Source organism: Mustela erminea, chromosome 4, assembly GCF_009829155.1.
Source record: "Mustela erminea isolate mMusErm1 chromosome 4, mMusErm1.Pri, whole genome shotgun sequence".
Lineage (NCBI taxonomy): Eukaryota > Metazoa > Chordata > Mammalia > Carnivora > Mustelidae > Mustela > Mustela erminea.
Genome location: NC_045617.1, coordinates 141,356,906 through 141,377,643, shown reverse-complemented (window position 1 = coordinate 141,377,643; position 20,738 = coordinate 141,356,906). Strand labels below are relative to the sequence as shown.

The window sequence follows — 20,738 nt, the reverse complement described above, 5'->3', positions numbered from 1 at the left end:
TGCCCCTTCTGCTCTCCCTGTTTGTGCACTGTCAAATAAAGAAAAAATCTTGAATTTTGGGGGGGGAAAGGCCTCTCCCCTTTAATATATTCTTATTTTATTTTAGATTCTTGGAGTAAGTAACTATGTATGAAGTTGGGTAGATAAATGCTGTCTTTGATTTCCTCTGTCAACTGAGGGCTTTGGACTAAATAGTCTACGTCCCGTTGCTGAAGTCAGGACTCTGAAGCAGAAATCCAGTTTGGGTTACAGTTGTCCATGGAGCAGTTATGTGAGGTTGAGTGTTACTCATTCACCTGCTCATTTTCAGATGTAGCTGTGGAAGACTAGGATATTTGTAAGTTAATTTATTTTCTCTTAAATGTAAGATTGAAGTCACTGGAAACCACATAGAAAATAATTGTCAGGTTTTTTTAAGTGTTTTGTAAGAAAACGTGTCATATTGAAGCCTGTTAGCCAGTAATTGCTCAGACATTTTGTTGGAGGTTCTCTGTACATGGATTTCTGTAATAGGCAGTGAGTGGTTCACAGCGGTTTTAAATCCTCCTTTTCTTTTTCTTTCTTTCTTTTTTTTTTTTTTTGAGATTTTATTTATTTATTTGACAGAGATCCTCTCTCAGAGAGAGAGGAAGGGAAGCAGGCTCCCCAGTGAGCAGGGAGACCGATGCGGGGCTTGATACCAGGACCCCGAGCTCACGACCCGAGCCAAAGGCAGAGGCTTTAATCCACTGAGCCACCCAGGCGCCCCTAATCCTCCTTTTCTTAAGAAGCCCTTTCTTTCCAAGAGTGACTTTATTAAAGAGTTGTTTTAAACTTACCATCTTGGCTTCTGGACGTCTGCTTAGTTAGGGCAGGAGGAGGAGAGCAGTTTAGAATTGGGAAATTTGTAGTGTAGGTGAAATTTCTTAAAAATGAGGTAATAGGGGCACCTGGGTGGTTCAGTGGGTTAAAGCCTCTGCCTTCGGCTCAGGTCATGATTGCAGGGTCCAAGGATCGAGCCCCACATCAGGCTCTCTGCTCAGCGGGGAGCCTGCTTCCTCCTCTCTCTCTCTGCCTGCCTCTCTGCCTGCTTGTGATCTCTGTCTGTCAAATAAATAAATAAAGTCTTTATAAAGAAAAAATGAAGGAATAGGAAAATGACACGTTTAGGTATTTCCTATAAAGTTATTCTGAAAATCATCTGGTTCCTATACCAGATTAGCATCTTTAGGAGAAGATTGCTCACATGAACTAGTGAGATTAAACCATGCTTAGGTTTGTCATTTACCACGGGTGTTAGACCTTAGGCATAGAGAACTACTGGAGAGTACAGAATGGGAAGCGTGGCTTCCCACCTGGAGAAAACAGTTCTGATAATCTCTTAGACCCTTAAAAGCATACTTAGTTTTTTAAAATTTTATTCCAATACTCCTTCTGTTTTGTTAGTATTTTTATAACACTCTTACACCTGGAAAAGTATATCGCAAACTGAATTATTACTTGGTATTTAAAATTTATCTGAATGTGCTCATATGTATCAGGAATGTCTTCAACTGTAAATACTTAAAAACCTTACTAGTAATGTCCAAAACGGGAGTTCTTTTTTCTTTTTTGACAGGAAATCCATAGACAGGCAATCTGGGGGCCAGTACATCAGCTCGAGAAAGGGATCAAGAATTTTAATATCCTCTTTGCTTCTGAGCCGCCATCTGCATATGTGGCACTTAACCTCTTGATCACAAGATGGTGGTTTTACCTTTAGACCTTGAATCCTTGCTCCTGATAGAGAAGAGCAAAGGCTTTCTTCTAGGAATATATTTGCTTTTTTTCCCCCAGAGGGGATACCTTTTACCAGCAATCTCCGTGTATGTTGCCTTGGCCAGAGCTTTATCACCCCTCTACCTCTAGCTGCAGGGGAAGCGGAGATCCATGTGGTAGCTTTCTTACATCAGTGGAGAAAGGCAAATAAAGATGTTGAGTGAGCCATCCTACCATGTTTGGCAGATAGAGAGACTTTAGTTACCTTTTTTGGTAAACATATATTTGGACCATTCAGGGAATTACTTGGTAGTAGTGGAAGGGTAAATTAAAAAGTTTCGTTAGTCCTTAATTATTTTCTTTAAAAAAAAAAAAAAAAAAAGAGTCCCCCACCTCCACCCCCATCTCATGGTTTGATAAAGAGGATTTAGAAAACCGTATCAATTATTAAAATCTTTTTCAGGAAGGCAAAGTTGAATAATCATAATAGAATCTTAGACTTTAACTGGCTTTCATATCTTTTGTGATATAATGAGCCTTGCACATTCTTTACTCTTGGCAGTCTTGAGTTTTCTCAGCCAAGTTGTTCAAAGAATAGTGTATTTTAAGCTAATTTTTATTTTGTTCATCTGTTCACCCAGTACAACCTTTCTGCTGTGAGGACAGGATTCTGGCTCTGTGACAGGCGTCTTTTTTGGAGACCCTCCTTCAAGAGCCCTGCTGCCTATAAAAGATAGGTAAGCCTTTTCTCCCAAGATTTTTTTTTGCCTTCCTTCAAAAAGTACTTGTGTCCTTCCTCTGATTCTATACCTTCATGGTTATCAGAGATAACAGAAAATCCTTTTCAAATTTTAAAAATTTTCTGTTACTAATCTTTTACAAAATTAGATCATAGTACAAGGTACTATCTGAAATTAATGGCAGTTGTCAATTTTTGTGTTTCCCTTTTGTCTGTTTTGCATTAAAACTTACTATAATACTGGATGGTTCTGTTTGAACCACTCACAGCAGATTCAAAAATAACAAGCCAGAATCTTAATAAATTCCATGACAATTTGGAAACTAGCCTTTTCTTAATTTTTTTTTAAACTTAGCCACCTTATTTTTCCCCACGGATCTTGATGAAAGATTCAAGTCTTGACTCTTCATTTGATTAAGTAACAAAATGTTAGTTAACTCTCATGAGTGCCTCCAGCATTTTTCCTTTGTAATGCCACATAATGGGTTTGTTATAATTACTAAAATTTTCCAAAATATTTTGAGATTTTAAAACAGGAGTGTCTGATGTTGTCACTTTTACTTTATTCAGTTCAATAAATTGAGAATACACTAAGTGCTGTTGAGGTTCCAGAGAATAATTTCTACCCAAATGCCATTCGAATGATACTTATTAATATAGGATTCCTAAAGAAAATATTCCTATCGCTGAGGGAAAGCTTTGGAGAGAAATGATACAAATGCTGGTTGAAATTGACCTTGGGACTAGAAAGGAAAGTTGGACATGTGGACAGAGATGGGGAGCAAGAAAGCCCAGGGAGAGACACACTCTCCCTCGGAGAGGCACACTTGTTTGTGGTTATGTAATGTGTCCAGAAGTAAAGCAGTGAGAGATGAAGCTAGAGCAGTGTGCACTGAAGCCAGACTCTGGAGAGCTCAGGAGGTTGGGCATGTTGGGAAATAATAGATGCATCATTCTTGTTTATTCAGAATGATGGTCTTGTTTTACCTGAATTTTGCTGAGGAGGGAAAAAGAGACCTGACCTCTGTCTTCTAGGAACAGTTTACCTGGGGAGAGGTACCACTCATTCAGTAAGTGTTTCTTGGTAAACACAAGGAGCAGACATTCTGAGACTCTACAACGTGTCATGTACTTTCGTATCTTGTATCTTGGTCAGTCTTGATTCTAAGAGTGAGGTTGATATATCCTCTGTTTTGCACTCCAAGGATACAATAAGTATATATATATATATGTATATATATAGTATTAAAGTACAGATGACACACAATGTCACATTAGTTTCAGGTGTAGTATTTCTTAATGTCTTGTCCATATTACTCTTTCCAGAGTGGCTAGTGCATATGCTTCTGTATTCAGAGTTGTCTATATAGAACTAGTGATTTAGATTCAAATTTGATTTTAAGCAAAAGTTTTATTTTTTTTAATTTATTTTTTCAGTGTTCCAAGATTCGTTGTTGATGCAGCACACCCAGTACTCCATGCAATATGTGCCCTCCTTAATACCCACCACCAGGCTCACCCAACCCCCTACCCCTCTGCCCTCCAAAACTCAGTTTGTTTCTCAGAGTCCATAGTCTCTCATGGTTCATCTTCCCTTCATTTCCCCCAATTCACTTCTCCTCTCCTTCACCCAATGTCCTTCGTATTATCCCTTATGCTCCACAAGTAAGTGAAACCATATGGTAATTAACCCTCTGCTTGAGTTATTTCACTCAGCATAATCTCTTCCAGTCCCGTCCACGTTGATACAGAAGTTGGGCATTCATCCTTTGTGATGGAGGCATAATACTCCATTGTATATATGGACCATATCTTCTTTATCCATTCATCCGTTGAAGGGCATCTTGGCTCTTTCCACAGTTTGGCGACTGTGGCCATCGCTGCTATGAACATTGGGGTACAGATGGCCCTTCTTTTCACTATATCTGTATCTTTGGGGTAAATACCCAGTAGTGCAGTTGCAGGGTCATATGGAAGCTCTATTTTTAATTTCTTAAGGAATCTCCATACTGTTTTCCAAAGTGGCTGCACTAACTTGCATTCCCACCAACAGTGTAAGAGGGTTCCCTTTTCCCTACATCCTCTCCAACACATGTTGTTACTGTCTTGTTAATTTGACCATTCTAACTGGTGTAAGGTGGTATCTCAGTGTGGTTTGGATTTGATGGCTAGTGATGATGAACATTTTTTCATGTGTCTTTAGCCATTTGTATGTCTTCTTTGGAGAAGTGTCTGTCTTCTGCCCATTTTTTGACGTGATTATCTGTTTTTTGAGTGTTGAGTTTGAGTTCTTTATAGATCTTGGAGATCAGCCCTTTGTACTGTCATTTGTGAATCTCTTCTCCCATTCCGTGGGTTGCATCTTTGTTGTGTTGACTGTTTCCTTTGCTGTGCAGAAGCTTTTGATCTGGATGAAGCCCAAAAGTTCATTTTTGCTTTTGTTTCCTTTGTCTTTGGAGACATGTCTTCAAAGAAGTTGCTGTGGCCAATGCCGAAGAGGTTACTGCTATGTTCTCCACCAAGATTTTGATAGATTCCTGCCTCACGTTGAGGTCTTTTACTCATTTCAAGTTTATCTTTCTGTATGGTGTAAGAGAATGGTCAAGTTTCATTCTTTTATACACAGCTGTCCGATTTTACTAGCACCATTTATTGAAGAGACTGTCTTTTACCACTGTATATTTTTTCCTGTTTAAGCAATAGCTTTAGATAATTTAGTAAGTAATGTCTACTTGGGATTATTTAAAAAACTAAAAACTTTTGACATAAATATATATAATTTAAGGAATTATCTTATTGACAAATTTATCTAGTTCCTGCCTTTAACCTATATAGCTCCAGTAATTTATAATCTGGATCAGTAATTGACAGCCATAGCCCTGTACACCAGATCCAACCTATGGCCTGTTTTGTGCAGCCTAGAAACTGAGGATGGTTTTTTCCATTTTTGAAATATTTATGAAAATAAAAAATGAAGATTGCAACAGTAAGCACATGGAGGCAGCAAAGCCTAAATTAATTACCCTCTGGCACTTTGTAGAGAAAGCTTGGTGAAAGCTTCGGACTGTAAATTTATCTGTCATCTTAGAAGATTTATAGCTGGGTGAGTGCTGCAGGGCTTTGTGAGAAAATACATAGGTGCTCAGGCCTCACCCTTGATGCTTTACCTGATGGTCTCTTTTTCTTCTCTTATATGTGCGATCTGTATCGGTAAGTTGTGCCATAAGACCGTTACATTAAAAAAACCAAGAAGTTTGGCTTCTGTTGGTAGCAAACCTGTTCTAGCAAGCAGAGTGCTGCGATGACACAAAACCTCAGGGTTGGGAATTGATCTTCAGTAGTTACCTGGTTTCCAAGAGTCTTTTCCCATCTCAGTCTTCCAAATAATTGCATAGCAACTACTAAGTGTCCGTTTTTGAGCTGTGAGCTGGAGAAACAAGACAGGTTCTCTGCCTTTGTCATTTGGTAAAGAGGGAGAAGTCAAAGATCAGGAAGAAAGAAGTATAGTAGAGTGTAACTTAAAAGCTAAAAAAGATTTGGACAAGATAATACGGAGGTTCAGAAGGTAAAGGGTATTTACCTCTTTCTAGGGATGTTTGGCGAGCAAAGATCAGACAGGAAAGCCTCACAAGAGGTAATGATTTCATCTGAGCTTTTTTTTTTTTTTTTTTTTAAGATTTTATTTATTTATCGGGGGGGGGGGGAGAGCGAGCACAGGCAGACAGAATGGCAGGCAGAGGCAGAGGGAGAAGCAGGCTCCCTGCCGAGCAAGGAGCCCGATATGGGACTCGATCCCAGGACGCTGGGATCATGACCTGAGCCGAAGGCAGCTGCTTAACCAACTGAGCCACCCAGGCGTCCCTCATCTGAGCTTTTAAAGGATGCACAGGACAGGTCAGCAGAGTGAAAGAGATTTGATAAAACCTATACAAAGTAAGATTACACTAAGTTACATCTTAGCTTTAAAAAAAAAAAATTGTAGAGAAATGATCCTGGTGCCCCTACAAAATTTGGAAGGTAAAAGCCAAAGAGCCCTAATGCAGAATTTGGTGATCTTTGTTGCTATTTTGCATTTTCTACCAACTTTCTTTTAATTGATTGTTATTGGTAACATTTGTATGTAATGGAAAAGTTAAATTTAAGAACATAAATAGATTATGATATCACTGGCTTATTTGTCATTTCAACTCTGGCTTAAAAGTCATGCATTGGTATGTTAGTCATTTCGTCATTTCTATAAGCACCTAATCTGTGGTAGGCATACCGAACTTGTGAATCAGGTCTTGCTTCTTACTATCTGTAAGGCATTGGCTGTCAACTACTCAGATGTGTTTTCCTCCTTTGTAATGAAATAAACTGTTTTGTCTTTGGATTTTTTTTTTTTTTTTAAGCTCACATAAGATAGTGTATATGAAAGCAGGACTATAGAGATCCCTTTCTCTTTTTCCTTTCAATTACATTTTAACCACGTCCTGGGTACAGAGTACAAGTAAACCACATCCTAAAAATGATACAGAGATGAACATGACAAATATGTAAATGGCTGCTTTATGCTAAACATTTTTCAGGTTGCTGGGGACTGATAGAGCTAAATAAGGCAGTCAGGTGTCTCTTCTCATGGAGATTGTCAGATATACCCTTAAGAAACTTGTGATAAAGGGGTTCCCGGTTGGCTCAGTCATGAAGTGTCTGCTTTTGGCTCAGGTCATGATCCCGGGGTCCTGGGATCAAGTCCTGCATTAGGCTCCCTGCTTGGTGGGGAGCCTGCTTCTCCCTCTCCCACTCTCCCTACTTTGTGTTCCCTCTCTCGCTGTCTCTCTCTCTCTGTGAAATAAATAAAATTTAAAAAAAAAAAAAAAAAAACCGTGATAGGGTGGGAAAACAGGCTGTAAGTAACTAGTTTAATAAAGCTATATATTTAATGTTTATTTTCTCTGCTACCTTATATTTACTCATTTGATCCTCACAACAATTCTACAGATATAGCCAGGGTTTATGGAATTTCCAATGCCTTAAGGTGTCGTTTTAATGTAAATTATAAAATGCACCCCAGTCAGATACTGCTGAGATGAAAAAATTTGGGAAAAAAAAAAATCTTAAATTCAGCAAAATCTGGTGTTATTACCTCCGTTTTACAGATGAGGAAACAGGCCCGGGGAAGGTAAGTAATTGGCTTGAGAATACAGAATCAGTCATAGTAGAGTCAGGATTTGAACCAGGAAGTTTGGCTCAAACCTGTGTTCTTACTCACTGCTTCGCATGAAGTAGGGGTATGTGAATTGTAGGCCAGGTACTGTGGGGCCACAGATTAGTCAATTGGTGATAAAATGAAAGATTCAGGGGAAGTGACGGGTGGGCTGGATTCAGATTCATGAGGGAGATTTTCCTAAGTAGAGAAAGGGAGCAAGTGAAGTAATGAGGGTTTGAGTATAAGTGGGCACACTTTCACTCTTTTTAGCTCTCCGGGCCTTTTTACCTCCAAAATACCAGATTATTGACATTCGCCTCACCTACCAGAGACTGTCCGTTGTGTCCCAGCACCAGGTCCTTGGGCTGCCCCAGTGTTCAGAGCAGCCTCCTGTAAGGACCTCTGGTTTGCCATTAGGGCAGCGTTGAGATGACTGGGTTCATCTGCAAGGCTAATGGGACTTACGTCGACCGCCTCTGCCTCTCTGCTCAGGACGAAACCTGAAGATAGGAAGTTCTATAGCGTTTGGTTAATTTTACTACTCCCTTTCCACTGCTACTCTGTGCCAACATTTATCGCTTTTCTGAATTCCTGCTTCCAGTTTGTCACAGAAGAACTTGTAACTGGTTACTAAAGATAAGTGAAATCCGGTATAAATAACACAGTTTATTATTACAGGGCTGGATGTTTGTGGGTCCAGTGCTGTATACCAGAATGTACTGAAATGAAATAAGCCCAGTGCACCATGGTTAGTTAACGCAGGGGTCACTGCGCTATCTTGCTGCTTTGGTTCTGTGTATCTATTCTTTATATGTGCCTTGCTTTTAAAGAAAACTTTTTAAAACTTCGAAGTGACTGCATTTGTTTAATTAAAGAATTTCTTTACAAAAAGAAGCACTGGTGATAGTAATAATAACTAATACTCATTAACCATTTCCTGTGAGTCTGGCACCATTAAAAGTAGTTTCCATGTATTAATGCCTTTACTTCCCATAAAAATCTTTTAAGTACTATCACATTTCCCTCGTTTTGTAAATGAAGGAACTGGGGCCAGAACCCAAAACCAGGCAGCAATCCTTCAGAGCCTACACTTTTACCCATTAGGTTTCTATAGTGCGTGTGACCATATGTGTACAATGTTTCTCTTAATAGGCTGGTTGTTCGCTTAAACAACTAGGGAACACTGTCCCTGCTAGATGATGATGTGAGATACAGAAAGAAGCATAGTTTTAATTCTTTGTGTTTGTCCAGTGGTGACGTCTTGTGGACATGGCTTGATTCTCCCTTACCACTATCAATTTTTTTAATCACTGTGAATTTTTATACTTTGTCAAACTAGCACTACTCCTGATTTGCTGGTTTTAAAGTAGTGCCATATTGTGAGCCTTCTAAAATTTTAATGATCGCCATATATGCCCTGGCCCTAAAAGGCTCTGGAAGTATTTTAACTGTGTGATTCTGATTATCTAATTTGGATGGGGATCAGGTAATAATGCTTAGAGTTATCCCTTGCTCACCCTCCCCAGCTCTTTCTTACTTTAAAGTATTTCGGTCATCTACAGGTCAGGTTTTATTGAACTTTGACTAAAATGTGATACATAATAGTGATTATTCTATGTATGAAATACACTAATAGAACTTAGGGAATTATAGTGTTCCCTTTGAGTTTAATGTGTTTCTTATGAATTAGGTGGAAACTTAATAAAGCTTAGTTCAAGTTAGTCATAGAGAATTGATGAACCAGTGATAACCTGTCCAGCACCCCCCAATATTTGGAACACCTCCAAGAATTAGGAAATAAGTAAAAATGGCCTCTAAATAATAATGCGTAGGTAGAGTTCATATACTTTACTTTTAGAAAGCATTTCGGCCCCTTTGCCACCTCTCAAATGCACTTTGTTAGCGGCAGTTAAATTAGCTAGGCTAGCCAGCTGCCCGCCACCCGTATGTGTCCGTGGTAAGACAGGCTGCCACTGCGGGGGTCCTGGGGTGAATACGTAGCGACGGCCGTGTGCCTGGAGGAAAGAGCCCGCTACTGAGCCCACTTAACTCTTGGAACAGATTGGTCTGTACTTTAACTTTCTTCAAGAGTTTTTTCAAACCAGTATCCATCTTTTTTTTTTTTAAGAATTATAATCATGTAATGTAAAACATATGGAGAGCCATTCTGTCAGAAGTGATTTGAAGTATTTTGGGGGTATAAAGATGAGATTTTAGGTTACTCTTTGTTTATATAAGATGCTTCTGCTTTGGGGAAATTAATTAAATGAATTAATGTTCCCCAATTTCAGAGACCATAGTTGGGACAAAGTATAAATTATAATTTTGTCATTTTAACCTATCTATGTGTATATACTTTGCTTTTGTTTAATCAGCTGTGAATCAGTGTTGAAGAAAATAGGTTCTGGAGTCAGATCTAGTTGAACCTCACTTACGTATTTTGTTAAATATGTGGCTGTGAGCAAAGTACCTCTCAAGCCTTAGTCTCAAACGTTCAGAAATAGTTACTGAGCAACTGCTGTGCGTGGTGCACTATTTTAGGAGTTAGGGACACCTCAGTGAACTTACAGTGTTAAAAAAAAATCGTGGTCCTCATGGAACTTCCATTCTAGCTGGGAGACAATAGAAGAATAGTAATAGCACCTATATTCTAGAGGTATTTTTTAAGATTAAGGCAGTGCATGTAAAATTTCCTGTCTATAGTTTGTAAAATTTGGGCATCTTATTTTTAGTGTTTGATTCTTGTGACTAGATTTTGTGTTCGGATAAAGTGAAGTTTATATTGGTTATTTCAAGTTGATGACTAGTAATAATTTTTCGTTGGTGATATCGAGTACATTAATTTTCTCTAATATTGTTGAGAGGTACAGAGGAATAGAGGAATGGAATTAATCTCATCGATAAATGTTCTTTGCTTTCCTTTCCATCAGCCACCAAAAAAGACATCTAAAAGAGAAAAACCTAAACAGAAAGCTACTTCTAAAAGTAAGAAAACCGTAAAAAGTGCTAATGTTAAGAAGGCAGATAGCAGCACCACCAAGAAGAATCAAAACAGTTCCAAAAAAGGTATGTTAGAATGACACATTTTCAGCGACTCTGAAGGTAGAACTCATGTACTCTAACAGTTTGAAGTGTGTGTGGCAAATAAACTGCCAAGAAAATTGCCTGGGGGGTGGGGGGAAAGGTATACCAGTTTTTTAAAATGATTTTAATTTTTCAAAATTGACAAAAATGTCAGTGGATGTTATATACCTAATTTATGGAGTGGTGATATATCATCTTACCGGATACCCCTTTTGAGATCTAATGAAAGCTTATCCTACTTTTAGAAAGTGAATCCGAGGATAGTTCAGATGATGAACCTTTAATTAAAAAATTAAAGAAACCTCCTACAGATGAAGAGTTAAAGGAAACCGTGAAGAAGTTACTGGCCAGTGCCAACTTGGAGGAAGTCACGATGAAGCAGATTTGCAAGGAGGTAATTGGACAAATACTTGGATCATTTTGCTTTTATTTGAAAAATTCTTTCACTCAGCCCTCAGTTCAAAAAGCAGGATTCTTGTGTGGATGCCTTCACCTACTAAATGTCTGCTGAACTGTTACATGCCAGGCATCCTTATAGTGCTGGGATGCTGCATTCAGTAAGTCGAAGTCTCTGCCCTATTGAAATTACTTCATAAATAACAGTAGGATGTGTACAGTGAAGAAAGTTGAAGTGATACATTCCAAACCACAGAGAAAACTTGATTTTCCTGATCAGGAAACTATTTTTACTGATGCATCCTTAGGTTATGTTAATTTAGAAGAGCAGTCTTGGGGCGCCTGGCTCGCTCAGTTGGAGGAGCCTCTGACTCTTGATCCTTGGGGTCGTGAGTTTGAGCCCCATGTTGGGTGTAGAGATAAAGATTACTTAAATAAATTGGTATTTTAAAAGACAATCTCATGTACCACCTTATTTTCAGCATTACTGTTATAGGATGGTATAGATCAGGTTTTTAGCTCAGACTTCTGTGAGAAGTTTTTCTGATATGCAGAAAGTAAAATGTCCTAATCTTGAATATGATTCCATAGAGATTCCATACCCTAGATCAAAATTGGGAGATTTTAGAATCTAGTGTGTCATGGTTAAACCAAATTAAAATTTCAAATGTACTGAAGGTGAAACATTCTGTGCTTTTTAAAGACCTTGTTTATTGTTTTGTTTATTCATTTAGCATTCACTGAGCCATACTGTATACCAGGCACTGGGATGGATTTGGGGGTAAAGCCAGGAAATCTGTTACTTGGCTGTTGGGGGCTTGCGGTTAGGTGAGATAGGAGATGGCTGTTGCAGTGAGTTGGGGACAGTTGGTAAGGGCTGGAGTGGAAGCGTGCAGAAGGTGGCACGCCGCCACAGAAGAAACTGCACCTGCTTGGGCCTGGGAGGGGGAAAGAGATCCTAGAGCATCAGCTGCACCATACAGTCGAGCAACATGGACACATGTGCATAAAATAGGACAGTGACCACAAGGAATAGTAATTTCTTCGTCTGAAGACTAGAGTTGGAAAGAGGTCTTCACAGGAGTTAGGGAAGAAAAGGACAAGTTTCTTAGTACTCATATATGTCTTATTGCAGAGTTTAGTTTTTTCCCTGAAAAAGAGAATTGGGAGGCTCAGTGGGGTATTGGGAGCTGATCGTCAGGGGCCAACACAATCTGATTTTTGAGAGTCATCCCAGACAAATTGAGGACAGAATAAAGAATGGGATGATAGTCATGAAACCCCGGTTTGTTATAATCAAAGTTACAGGGTGGCCATAACCAAGTCAGAAATCAAGAGAGCCTGGTGAGCGTTGGCTCATCTGTGGGTGTTAGGGCGTGGCTACGTTAACCATCTAGGGAACAGAACAAAGGGTACATTCTGAAAAAAAGAGAAGTTTTGTTCTAGACATTATGAGATGAGGTGCTGGGAACATCCAAGTGAGAGAAACTGTGACCATTGTAATTCTTCCAAGGTAGGAGAGACAGACGGGGATACTGCTGGCATTAAATCCAGAAGCCTAGATTAGATAAGGTGGCCCAGGCAAGAAGATAGAGGTAAGCAGAGGACAGAGAGTCCTGGAAACCACTCACATCAGAGTTGAGAAGTGATTTCTACAAAATATGAAAAACTGTAGAGAAGTGCTGTCAAAGCCGAGAAAGAGGGGAGACAGTTTCCAGAAGGGGAAGATCATGCCCTCCAGGGGACAATGGGCAAGGGCTGTGGAGAACAGCTAGGGTTTGGGGAGGGGGGCTAGAAATGCCCTGTAAACATGAAAACACTCTTTCTCTACTTGAAGACAAAAGTTTAAATATTTTTGCTTATTAGCTTGACAAAATACAAATACTAAGTTTTCATGCTTGGCAAGGGTATAGGGAGACATACTCATGCTTAAAGTTGTAATAACTTTGGAGAACAATTAAGTAGTATCTTTTTTTTTTTTTTTAAAGATTTTATTTATTTGTCAGAGAGAGGGAGAGAGAGCGAGCACAGGCAGACAGAATGGCAGGCAGAGGCAGAGGGAGAAGCAGGCTCCCTGCCAAGCAAGGAGCCCGATGTGGGACTCGATCCCAGGACGCTGGGATCATGACCTGAGCCGAAGGCAGCTGCTTAACCAACTGAGCCACCCAGGCGTCCCAGTATCTTTTTTTTTTTTTAAAGATTTTATTTATTTATTTCAGATCACAAGTAGGCAAAGAGGCAGGCAGAGAGCGAGAGAGGAGGAAGCAGGCTCCCTGCTGAGCAGAGAGCCCCATGTGGGGCTCAATCCCAGGATCCCTGGATCATGACCCGAGCCGAAGGCTTTAACCCACTGAGCCACCCAGGCGCCCCAATTAAGTAGTATCTTAAAATTTATTTTTTTATTTTTAAAGATTTTATTTATTCATTTGACACAGAGAGATCACCAGTAGGCAGAGAGGCAGGCAGAGAGAGAGAGAGGAGGAAGCAGGCTCCCCGCGGAGCAGAGAACCCGATGTGGGACTCGATCCCAGGACCCTGAGATCATGACCTGAGCCGAAGGCAGCGGCTTAACCCACTGAGCCACCCAGGCGCCCCAGTATCTTAAAATTTAAATTGCAAATGCCCTTTAACCTAGCAATTCCATTTCTAGGTCTCTATGCTAAAGACATAGTCACATCTGCACAGAATGATTAATGTTCAGCATGTCTGTTAATATTGAAATCAGAACCTAACTGGCCATCAATAGGGAAATGTTTAAACTGGTACATCGGTATTTTGGGAATTTTATGTAGCAGTTCAAAAGAACATGGAAAAACCTCCCAGGTATTGCCAGCTTTTTAAAACATACAGAATATTACCCCATCTGTGTAAATACCAAAGACAGTATTGCCATTGATACATTTATGTGTTTGTGTAAAAACTTGTTGTCAAAGGTCTGGAAGAAAACACAGCGCACCATTAACTGGTTTCCTCTGAGGGGAGGGACAAGGGCAGAGTGGAGAGAGATGAGTTCTGTGCCTTTAACTTTTGTGAAGACATTTTATGTAATTTTTTAAAAAGTTTTATTTATTTACATTGACAGAGATCACAAGTAGGCAGGCAGAGAGAGAGAGAGGAGGAAGCAGGGTCCCTGCTGAGCAGAGAGCCCAGTGCGGGATCCCAGGACCCTGAGATCATGACCTGAGCCGAAGGCAGAGGCTTTAACCCACTGAGCCACCCAGGCGCCCCCAACACTTTATGTAATTTTTTGAGGGGATTATGAACAACATGGAGAGGTCAGGTGAGGAGGACTTGTGGAGTTTTTGAACTCAGCAAGTAGGAGATGATCATTCACGTAGTAAGAGGAATTTCGAGGACGGTAAATGCAAGGTTATTTACCCTTGGATTGAGAATGAATTACTAGGGAGGAAAGTGAATAAATTAAAGCTTCTGTTTTGAGCAGCTTGCTTTAGAAAGGAAATCGTAGCTAAATGGGAGGTGGGGATACAAGCTGATGAAAGATTTTTAAGAAGGTCATGGAGAGAAAGCACATGCATATATTAGGCTTGGAGACGGTGCTGGGATGGCAGGGGAGTGTTCCGGAAAGGGTCCTGGCAGAGGTAAAGGACATGGGGGATATTGATTGATCCAGATACAAACAAGCTAGAGAGGAAGAGGTATGTCAGAAAGTTGAAGGAATGCAAAATGGTGGCTTCTTGGCCAAGAGCGAAAGGGAGAAAGGGATGAAAAGGCCATTGATAGGAATGCAGGAGTTGCTGATAAAGTATTTGGAGGGATTGCTAGAGAGGCTCCAGCGTTGGACACCATGAACTTGAAATGGGGCCAGTCTTTCATTCTTTTTTTTTTTCCCAAAGATTTTATTGATTTGAGGGAGAACACGTGGGGTGAGGGGCAGAGGGAGCAGACACCCCGCTGGGCAGGGAGCCCGACTCAGGGTCCCTGAGCTGAAGGCAGACGCTTAACCAACTGAACCACCCAGGCGCCCCGGGACCTGTCATTTAAAAGTTGTGTAGAGAAGTTGGTAGGTAGACCCGTTCCGGGCCAGCGCTGTGCAGGGGACGAAGGAGGGGAACGACTGGAGTGATGTAAATGATGGGTTCTTCGCAGGAATCGGCGGACTGCAGCCTGTGGGCCGGATCTGTCTTCCCGTTTGCTTTTGTAAATAGTTCAGTGTGACAGCAAGCACATCCATTCTTTCCAGCGCGTCTGTGGCAGCTTTCACACCGCAGTGTCATAGTGGAGTGGTGGTGACGGAAACTGTTCCTGGAAAAGCTGAAACCATTTCCTGTCTGTCCCTTCACTGAAAACCTGTCCTTACCTTCACTGCACCTCCGGAGTGAGGCCTGTGGTACAAATGGAGTCAGCCCAGGAGTCACCGTGAAGTTAGGCGGCGGAGCCAGTTGACAGGAGAGAGGGCTGTCTGGAAAGGTCTAGGAGTAGAGCACTCCTGGGACCCCCCGGATCTCGGGGATGTCACCTGGGGGAAGGGATGCAGTGGTGGAGTGGAGGCTGAGGCTCGTCAGAGTTCAAGTTGAGGAGCCTCAGTGGTGTTGGAGGACGTAAGAGAGAAGCGTAAGGGCGTCTCTAGGAAACATCTGACAGAGAACCCGCCAATATAAAGAGCTTGCTCCCCTTACTTGAGATCTGAGTGTTGGCCTCGCCTGCGTCTGTTAGCTCCGCTGAGATTCCCAGTAGCGTGTACAACAGTGAGAATGTTCACACACTGATTTACTGTCAGCTCGTTTTGGGTCTGGTGAGCGAGAACCCTGAGCACACGTGCAGCTCTTCGTACGCAGCATCCTTTTCTTTATCCAAAGGTGTAAAGCGTATCACTGGATTTCTAAATCTATTTTTAACCTTTTATTTTTTACCATAGGTATATGAAAATTATCCTGCTTATGATTTAACTGAAAGAAAAGATTTCATAAAAACAACTGTTAAAGAGGTAAGTATCTCCATCTTTTCTAATTTTGATCATTTTTGAACATCTAAGACAAAGGAATGATGTATATCAAATACTGCGTATTTTTCAAAATATTCACGTCACTAAATTGGTCATTTAACCCTCAAATTTTCTCAAGATAGGTGGGGAAAATATTTTTCCCATTGTAAAGCTTAAAAATACAGTCCGAACAGTAGTGACGAAAGCAGTGTCAGGCTCGCAGTGTATGTGGGCAGCTGGGGGTGTCCCCAGTACTCCCACAGCCACGTGAGCACAGTTGTTGTCCCCCAGAGGCAGAAGATTCACAGTAGCTAGAGTTTGATGTTGGTCCCAACAGATTTCCCAAGGTCACAGTTTAAAAATTTGGGGGGTGGATATGATTTTTGTGTTTCTAATGTGCTTTGGGCATAGGAAAATGATGTTTCTCTCATTGCAGCTGATTTCCTGAGGCAGAGGAGACAGATGACTTGTCCCGTGGATGTAAAGATCTGATTTATACCATTATACCAGCAAAGAGAATGTATTTCCTTTTCTAAATCCCTGCAGGCATTGTGTTGGTAGAACTTATTGCCGATCTTTTTATCTTGAGTGTTAAGTAAATTTGAGTTTGTTGTTTTAAATTGCATTTCTATGCAGTTTTTAGTTTAAAATTTTGCATGGCAGTAACTGTTCCTTGCTTTTATAGCTGTATTTTGTACATTTTGGATTTCTTTATATGAGATCGTAGATTCTCAAAATGTTGTAGTTTTTAGCGCGCTTAGTAGTAGTCGCTTGTTTCGGACATACTTTTAATCAAGTAGAACAAACTATTACTGACATTTATACATGCAGAGACTATGGCAGTATTTAGTACACGAAATATTTTGAATACACATCTGTCAGTGGCGGTGTGTTCATCATATTAAAAATATACAGGCTTCAGCTATTGAGATTAAATTGGAAATTTTCTGCATGTGTATATATGTCAAATTGTCAGCATGACAAAAGTGACAGATGTTATTTTTGTATTTTTAAAAACAAATTTGTTGTATATAAAGTTTTTTTATTTCTTTTGTGCAGATCACTTTTTAAACTCCTCTAGGTAGGTATCTTTACAGTTCTAAACTATGAAATGTCAGTGTTCGGCCATATGGTATGACGGAGCAGTGAAAGTCAGAATTCAGTGGGGGAAAACACTGAAGGAACAGACCGTTCTCTGCTTTGCCTCAGAAGTGTCATCAGGTTGTAGTTTTAGTGTTAATTCTGCAAGTGTCTGTAGATACATTTTATATTAGGGATCAACCAAATCAGTACATCAGAACTTCAAAATTTGGGGAGAGGGTGGGAGTACGTTCAAGCACATTTGGCTTATGATAAATGAACTGATTTTTATTAACTGCTTTTGCCCATATAAAATGCTGATATTTACAGGAAACCGGGCCACCTTTATAATTATGATAAATGTACCCAGTATAATAATGCTAGAAGATAATGTGTAGGCAATAGTGGATATCTCTGACACAATATTTCTCAAAAGTGATAAAAGACTTATTTTTAACATTAAAGAAGTTTAATGTATTTGTGGAATCAGGGCTTTTGGGTTTTAAATTTTGGCCAATCAGGATGCTAGGTGATCAGTATACAGACCACTCCCGAATGAGACTATTTTGTCTTTTAAATTGTCTTAATCAGTTTATTGAATAATCTCTGAATTTTAAAGTAAAACAATGCTACTTATGTGAGAACTAGGCCTTTGATAAACCAGTTGAGCATTTAAAATAAAAATCTATCCATAAAAATGGTGTGTGTTGACTGTTAGGGTTTAAACAGGTTTGACTTGTTTATGGATAAATGCAAATGAATGGAGTAAACAACTAAATGAGACCCAAGAATTGGCCTTTGATTTTAAATATTTAATTTGTTCCTATAAACCTTGTCAATAAAAATAATAAATCCATGCTCTTGTCTCCTGCATTAATGTCTTATGGTTCTTGTAGCATTTCCCCCCAGCTGAGGAACTCAGAACAGGTTTTTAGGTGGATTTAGCCCCACGATCCCAGTTAATTTGGAGTGCTGTTCAGTGATAACGGCGCACGGTTACATGAGCACGTACACGCTGGAGAGGTCACCAAGGAAAACCGGGAAGTGATCTCACAGAAGGTAGGTGAGTACAGTTACCAACTGTTTATTTTAGATCATTTACTTGAAAGGGGGTGAGCAAGTAAGACCTAGGAACTAAAAACAAAGTGTACAGAAGGCTTGGAGGAGAGGGGACAGGTGGGGTAGCATGCGAGTTCCCAGGGAAGGTGTAGCTGATGCGAGCGCGCTCGTCACTCTACAGTACACAGAGTATTTGAAAAACAAGTCTAGTTTTTATTAAGTAGTTATACACAACCAGCTGTTCACAATCTGCAGTTGAAACACTGTGTATTCACTGCTATTCAATTACAAAATCTTCAAACAGTGAAAAACCATAATCAAGAGGAAAAGTACCGTGGTTCCTTAACGAAAAAAAAGTCAAATGATGTCACTTAAGACAGGAAATTTTTTACATACACATTTACTGTACTTCAGCTAACGAGGTTCGCTTATAGCACAGTACAAGTTTAAGTGCCCAGAGACTAAACAGTTGTGAGCCATTTCAAACTTAAAATACTTTGCCTTTACCACTGAACACATGCTATTCTTTAAACACTTTAATACATAGTATTTTAAAGCAGAATACTTCCCAGTCAGTACCAGTGACTCTCATCAGATAATCTAAATCTCAGCATTTTGCTGTGTTAACCCAACTTTGAAACCGATTTACTGCTGTTTGCTCTTCCGTGTTTGTATCATACTCTGATGGGGACGGATGTGTCTAAGTTCTGTGTAAAGTCTGCATAAAATACACTATTTCTACTTAGAAGTGGACTTTAAATTTTAAAAATACCTAATATTTTGCAAAGTCTCTAAAATCATTTTGCGTCCCTTTTTGAAGCAGACTAATATGATTGAAAGAACTGTTAAGACTTTTTAAAACAAAAGCACTTAAGTTACCATCCACTTTTCTAATTTGGCAAGATAAGCATCCTGAAGACCCTGAAATCATTGTTTTAAATGAATTATTTTGTCATGAGTGAAAAAAGGAAAACGTATCTGCCTTGTTCTCAGGCTTTTAAGATATGGCTTTAAATCTGTAATATTTATCAGGATATCACATTTTTCTGCAGTTTTCCAGTGGACCTGCCTATGGAATATTGAAAACATAATGCTGTAAAAAATACTCTTAAGAGTTTGAATCTGTTATTTTAAAAAGAGGCAGTAGAGGGAGTTTTTTATTAAAGTATTCTGACAAGAAAGATCTTTTTGCTAGTGGTTGCCAAAAGTAAGGCTATTTAAAGTGTACCATCCACCCCAACTTGGCTTTTAGAAAAAGAGCCATATTCTAATTGGCCTAAAGTATGAAGACTATACTATCTCTACCCCATTCTAAGTGATAGAATACCTGTGCTGTTTAAGGAATTGGAAATTTTGCTGTTTTGCCAATGAGTGCACAAATCTAAAATGTATCACAAAAGATACCTGAATTTAAATTTTTGAATAACCCAATGGAAGGAAATATGTACAATATAAAACAGTCTGGAAGTTTCATTTACTTTCAGCTGAAGAGTTTGTGCTGTATCTGACACAGAAAGATTTGTATCTAAATTTTAAGTAAAAGCTCAATATTGGAGCTTTATGAAAGTCTTAAGGCTCATTGGCAAAGATACTAATAAACTGTCACAGCAGAAAAATACATGGCTTTATCTGGTATTCTAATGATTGCTGCTTGGTTTCTCAATGTTTGAAAACTGATGAGTCCAACAAAATGTCCGATTTAAAGGGAGTCTCCAACCATGGAAGAAATCCTACCCAAAATCTTAATTTAAGGTTCCTTCTGCCTTATTCTGAAATACAGAAGACTTAGCCCTAATCAACCTGTGGAAAAAGCAAATCTAAGTGCTTCGAAAGGATTCTTGGGGCTAATGCTCTCAGAGAAGGTTTTCCGTTCGGTTCTATGAAAGTGAGGTTTAACATGTGTTTCAGACGTTCCCGTCTGGGGCACAGAAGAAAGCCGGGTCCACACAAATTCTGTTCAGAAGGCTGCGATCTTGCTTGCTTCTCGAACGCCACTCAAATATGCCCCTGTAACAGTCTGTGGAAAATGCCTGTTTGTTGCCTGTAAGAAATAAGTGCGTAACCGGAGGTCATGTATAAGGATCTCAAATGGTAATAAGCAAATAATCAGTACAAGCTTATACTTTCTCTGACCCTCAAAGACGGATGGCACTCCTTTGTGCTCTTACAAACACTACGCCCCCATCACTGCCCCTGAACTTCTCTGGTTAGCCCGTCATACCTCACCCGATCATTGCACAACTTACTCTACAGTCCTGTGAGGTACTGTGTGCCGGTCCTTAGGATACCACCTCTCTGTACCATGTGCCGGAACTAAGGGGAACGACTAAGACAGTCACTGCCCCACCCCCACCAGACAAGTAATCTCGCTGTTTGAATCGGCAGTGAGGGAGGCAACGAGCACGAACCCCTCCCTCCACAGTTGGAGTTTCGCTCGATGGCGGCAACAGAAGGACAGAGCTGTGTTACTCAACAGGAAGGGGAAAGAAAAGGTGAGGACTGGCAATGGGAGA

The 20,738-nt window shown here is 40.0% G+C and overlaps 2 protein-coding genes across 5 annotated transcripts in view; one reads left to right on the top strand and one right to left on the bottom strand.

Moving 5' to 3' along the window:
• Nucleotides 1-18,023, top strand: part of DEK (DEK proto-oncogene) — a 34,010-nt gene extending 15,987 nt beyond the window's left edge. For both annotated transcript variants that reach the window (XM_032341198.1, XM_032341199.1), the window contains exons 8-11: nucleotides 10,595-10,730; nucleotides 10,994-11,142; nucleotides 16,021-16,089; nucleotides 16,523-18,023. In XM_032341198.1, the coding sequence (XP_032197089.1) occupies nucleotides 10,595-10,730; nucleotides 10,994-11,142; nucleotides 16,021-16,089; nucleotides 16,523-16,534 (366 nt within the window). In that variant the 3' untranslated portion in view covers nucleotides 16,535-18,023. The remainder of the gene's footprint in view (nucleotides 1-10,594; nucleotides 10,731-10,993; nucleotides 11,143-16,020; nucleotides 16,090-16,522) is intronic.
• Nucleotides 18,024-18,415: 392 nt separating this feature from the next.
• KDM1B (lysine demethylase 1B) overlaps nucleotides 18,416-20,738 on the bottom strand; it is a 60,799-nt gene continuing 58,476 nt past the window's right edge. For all 3 annotated transcript variants that reach the window (XM_032341195.1, XM_032341196.1, XM_032341197.1), the window contains one exon: nucleotides 18,416-20,266. In XM_032341195.1, the coding sequence (XP_032197086.1) occupies nucleotides 20,183-20,266 (84 nt within the window). In that variant the 3' untranslated portion in view covers nucleotides 18,416-20,182. The remainder of the gene's footprint in view (nucleotides 20,267-20,738) is intronic.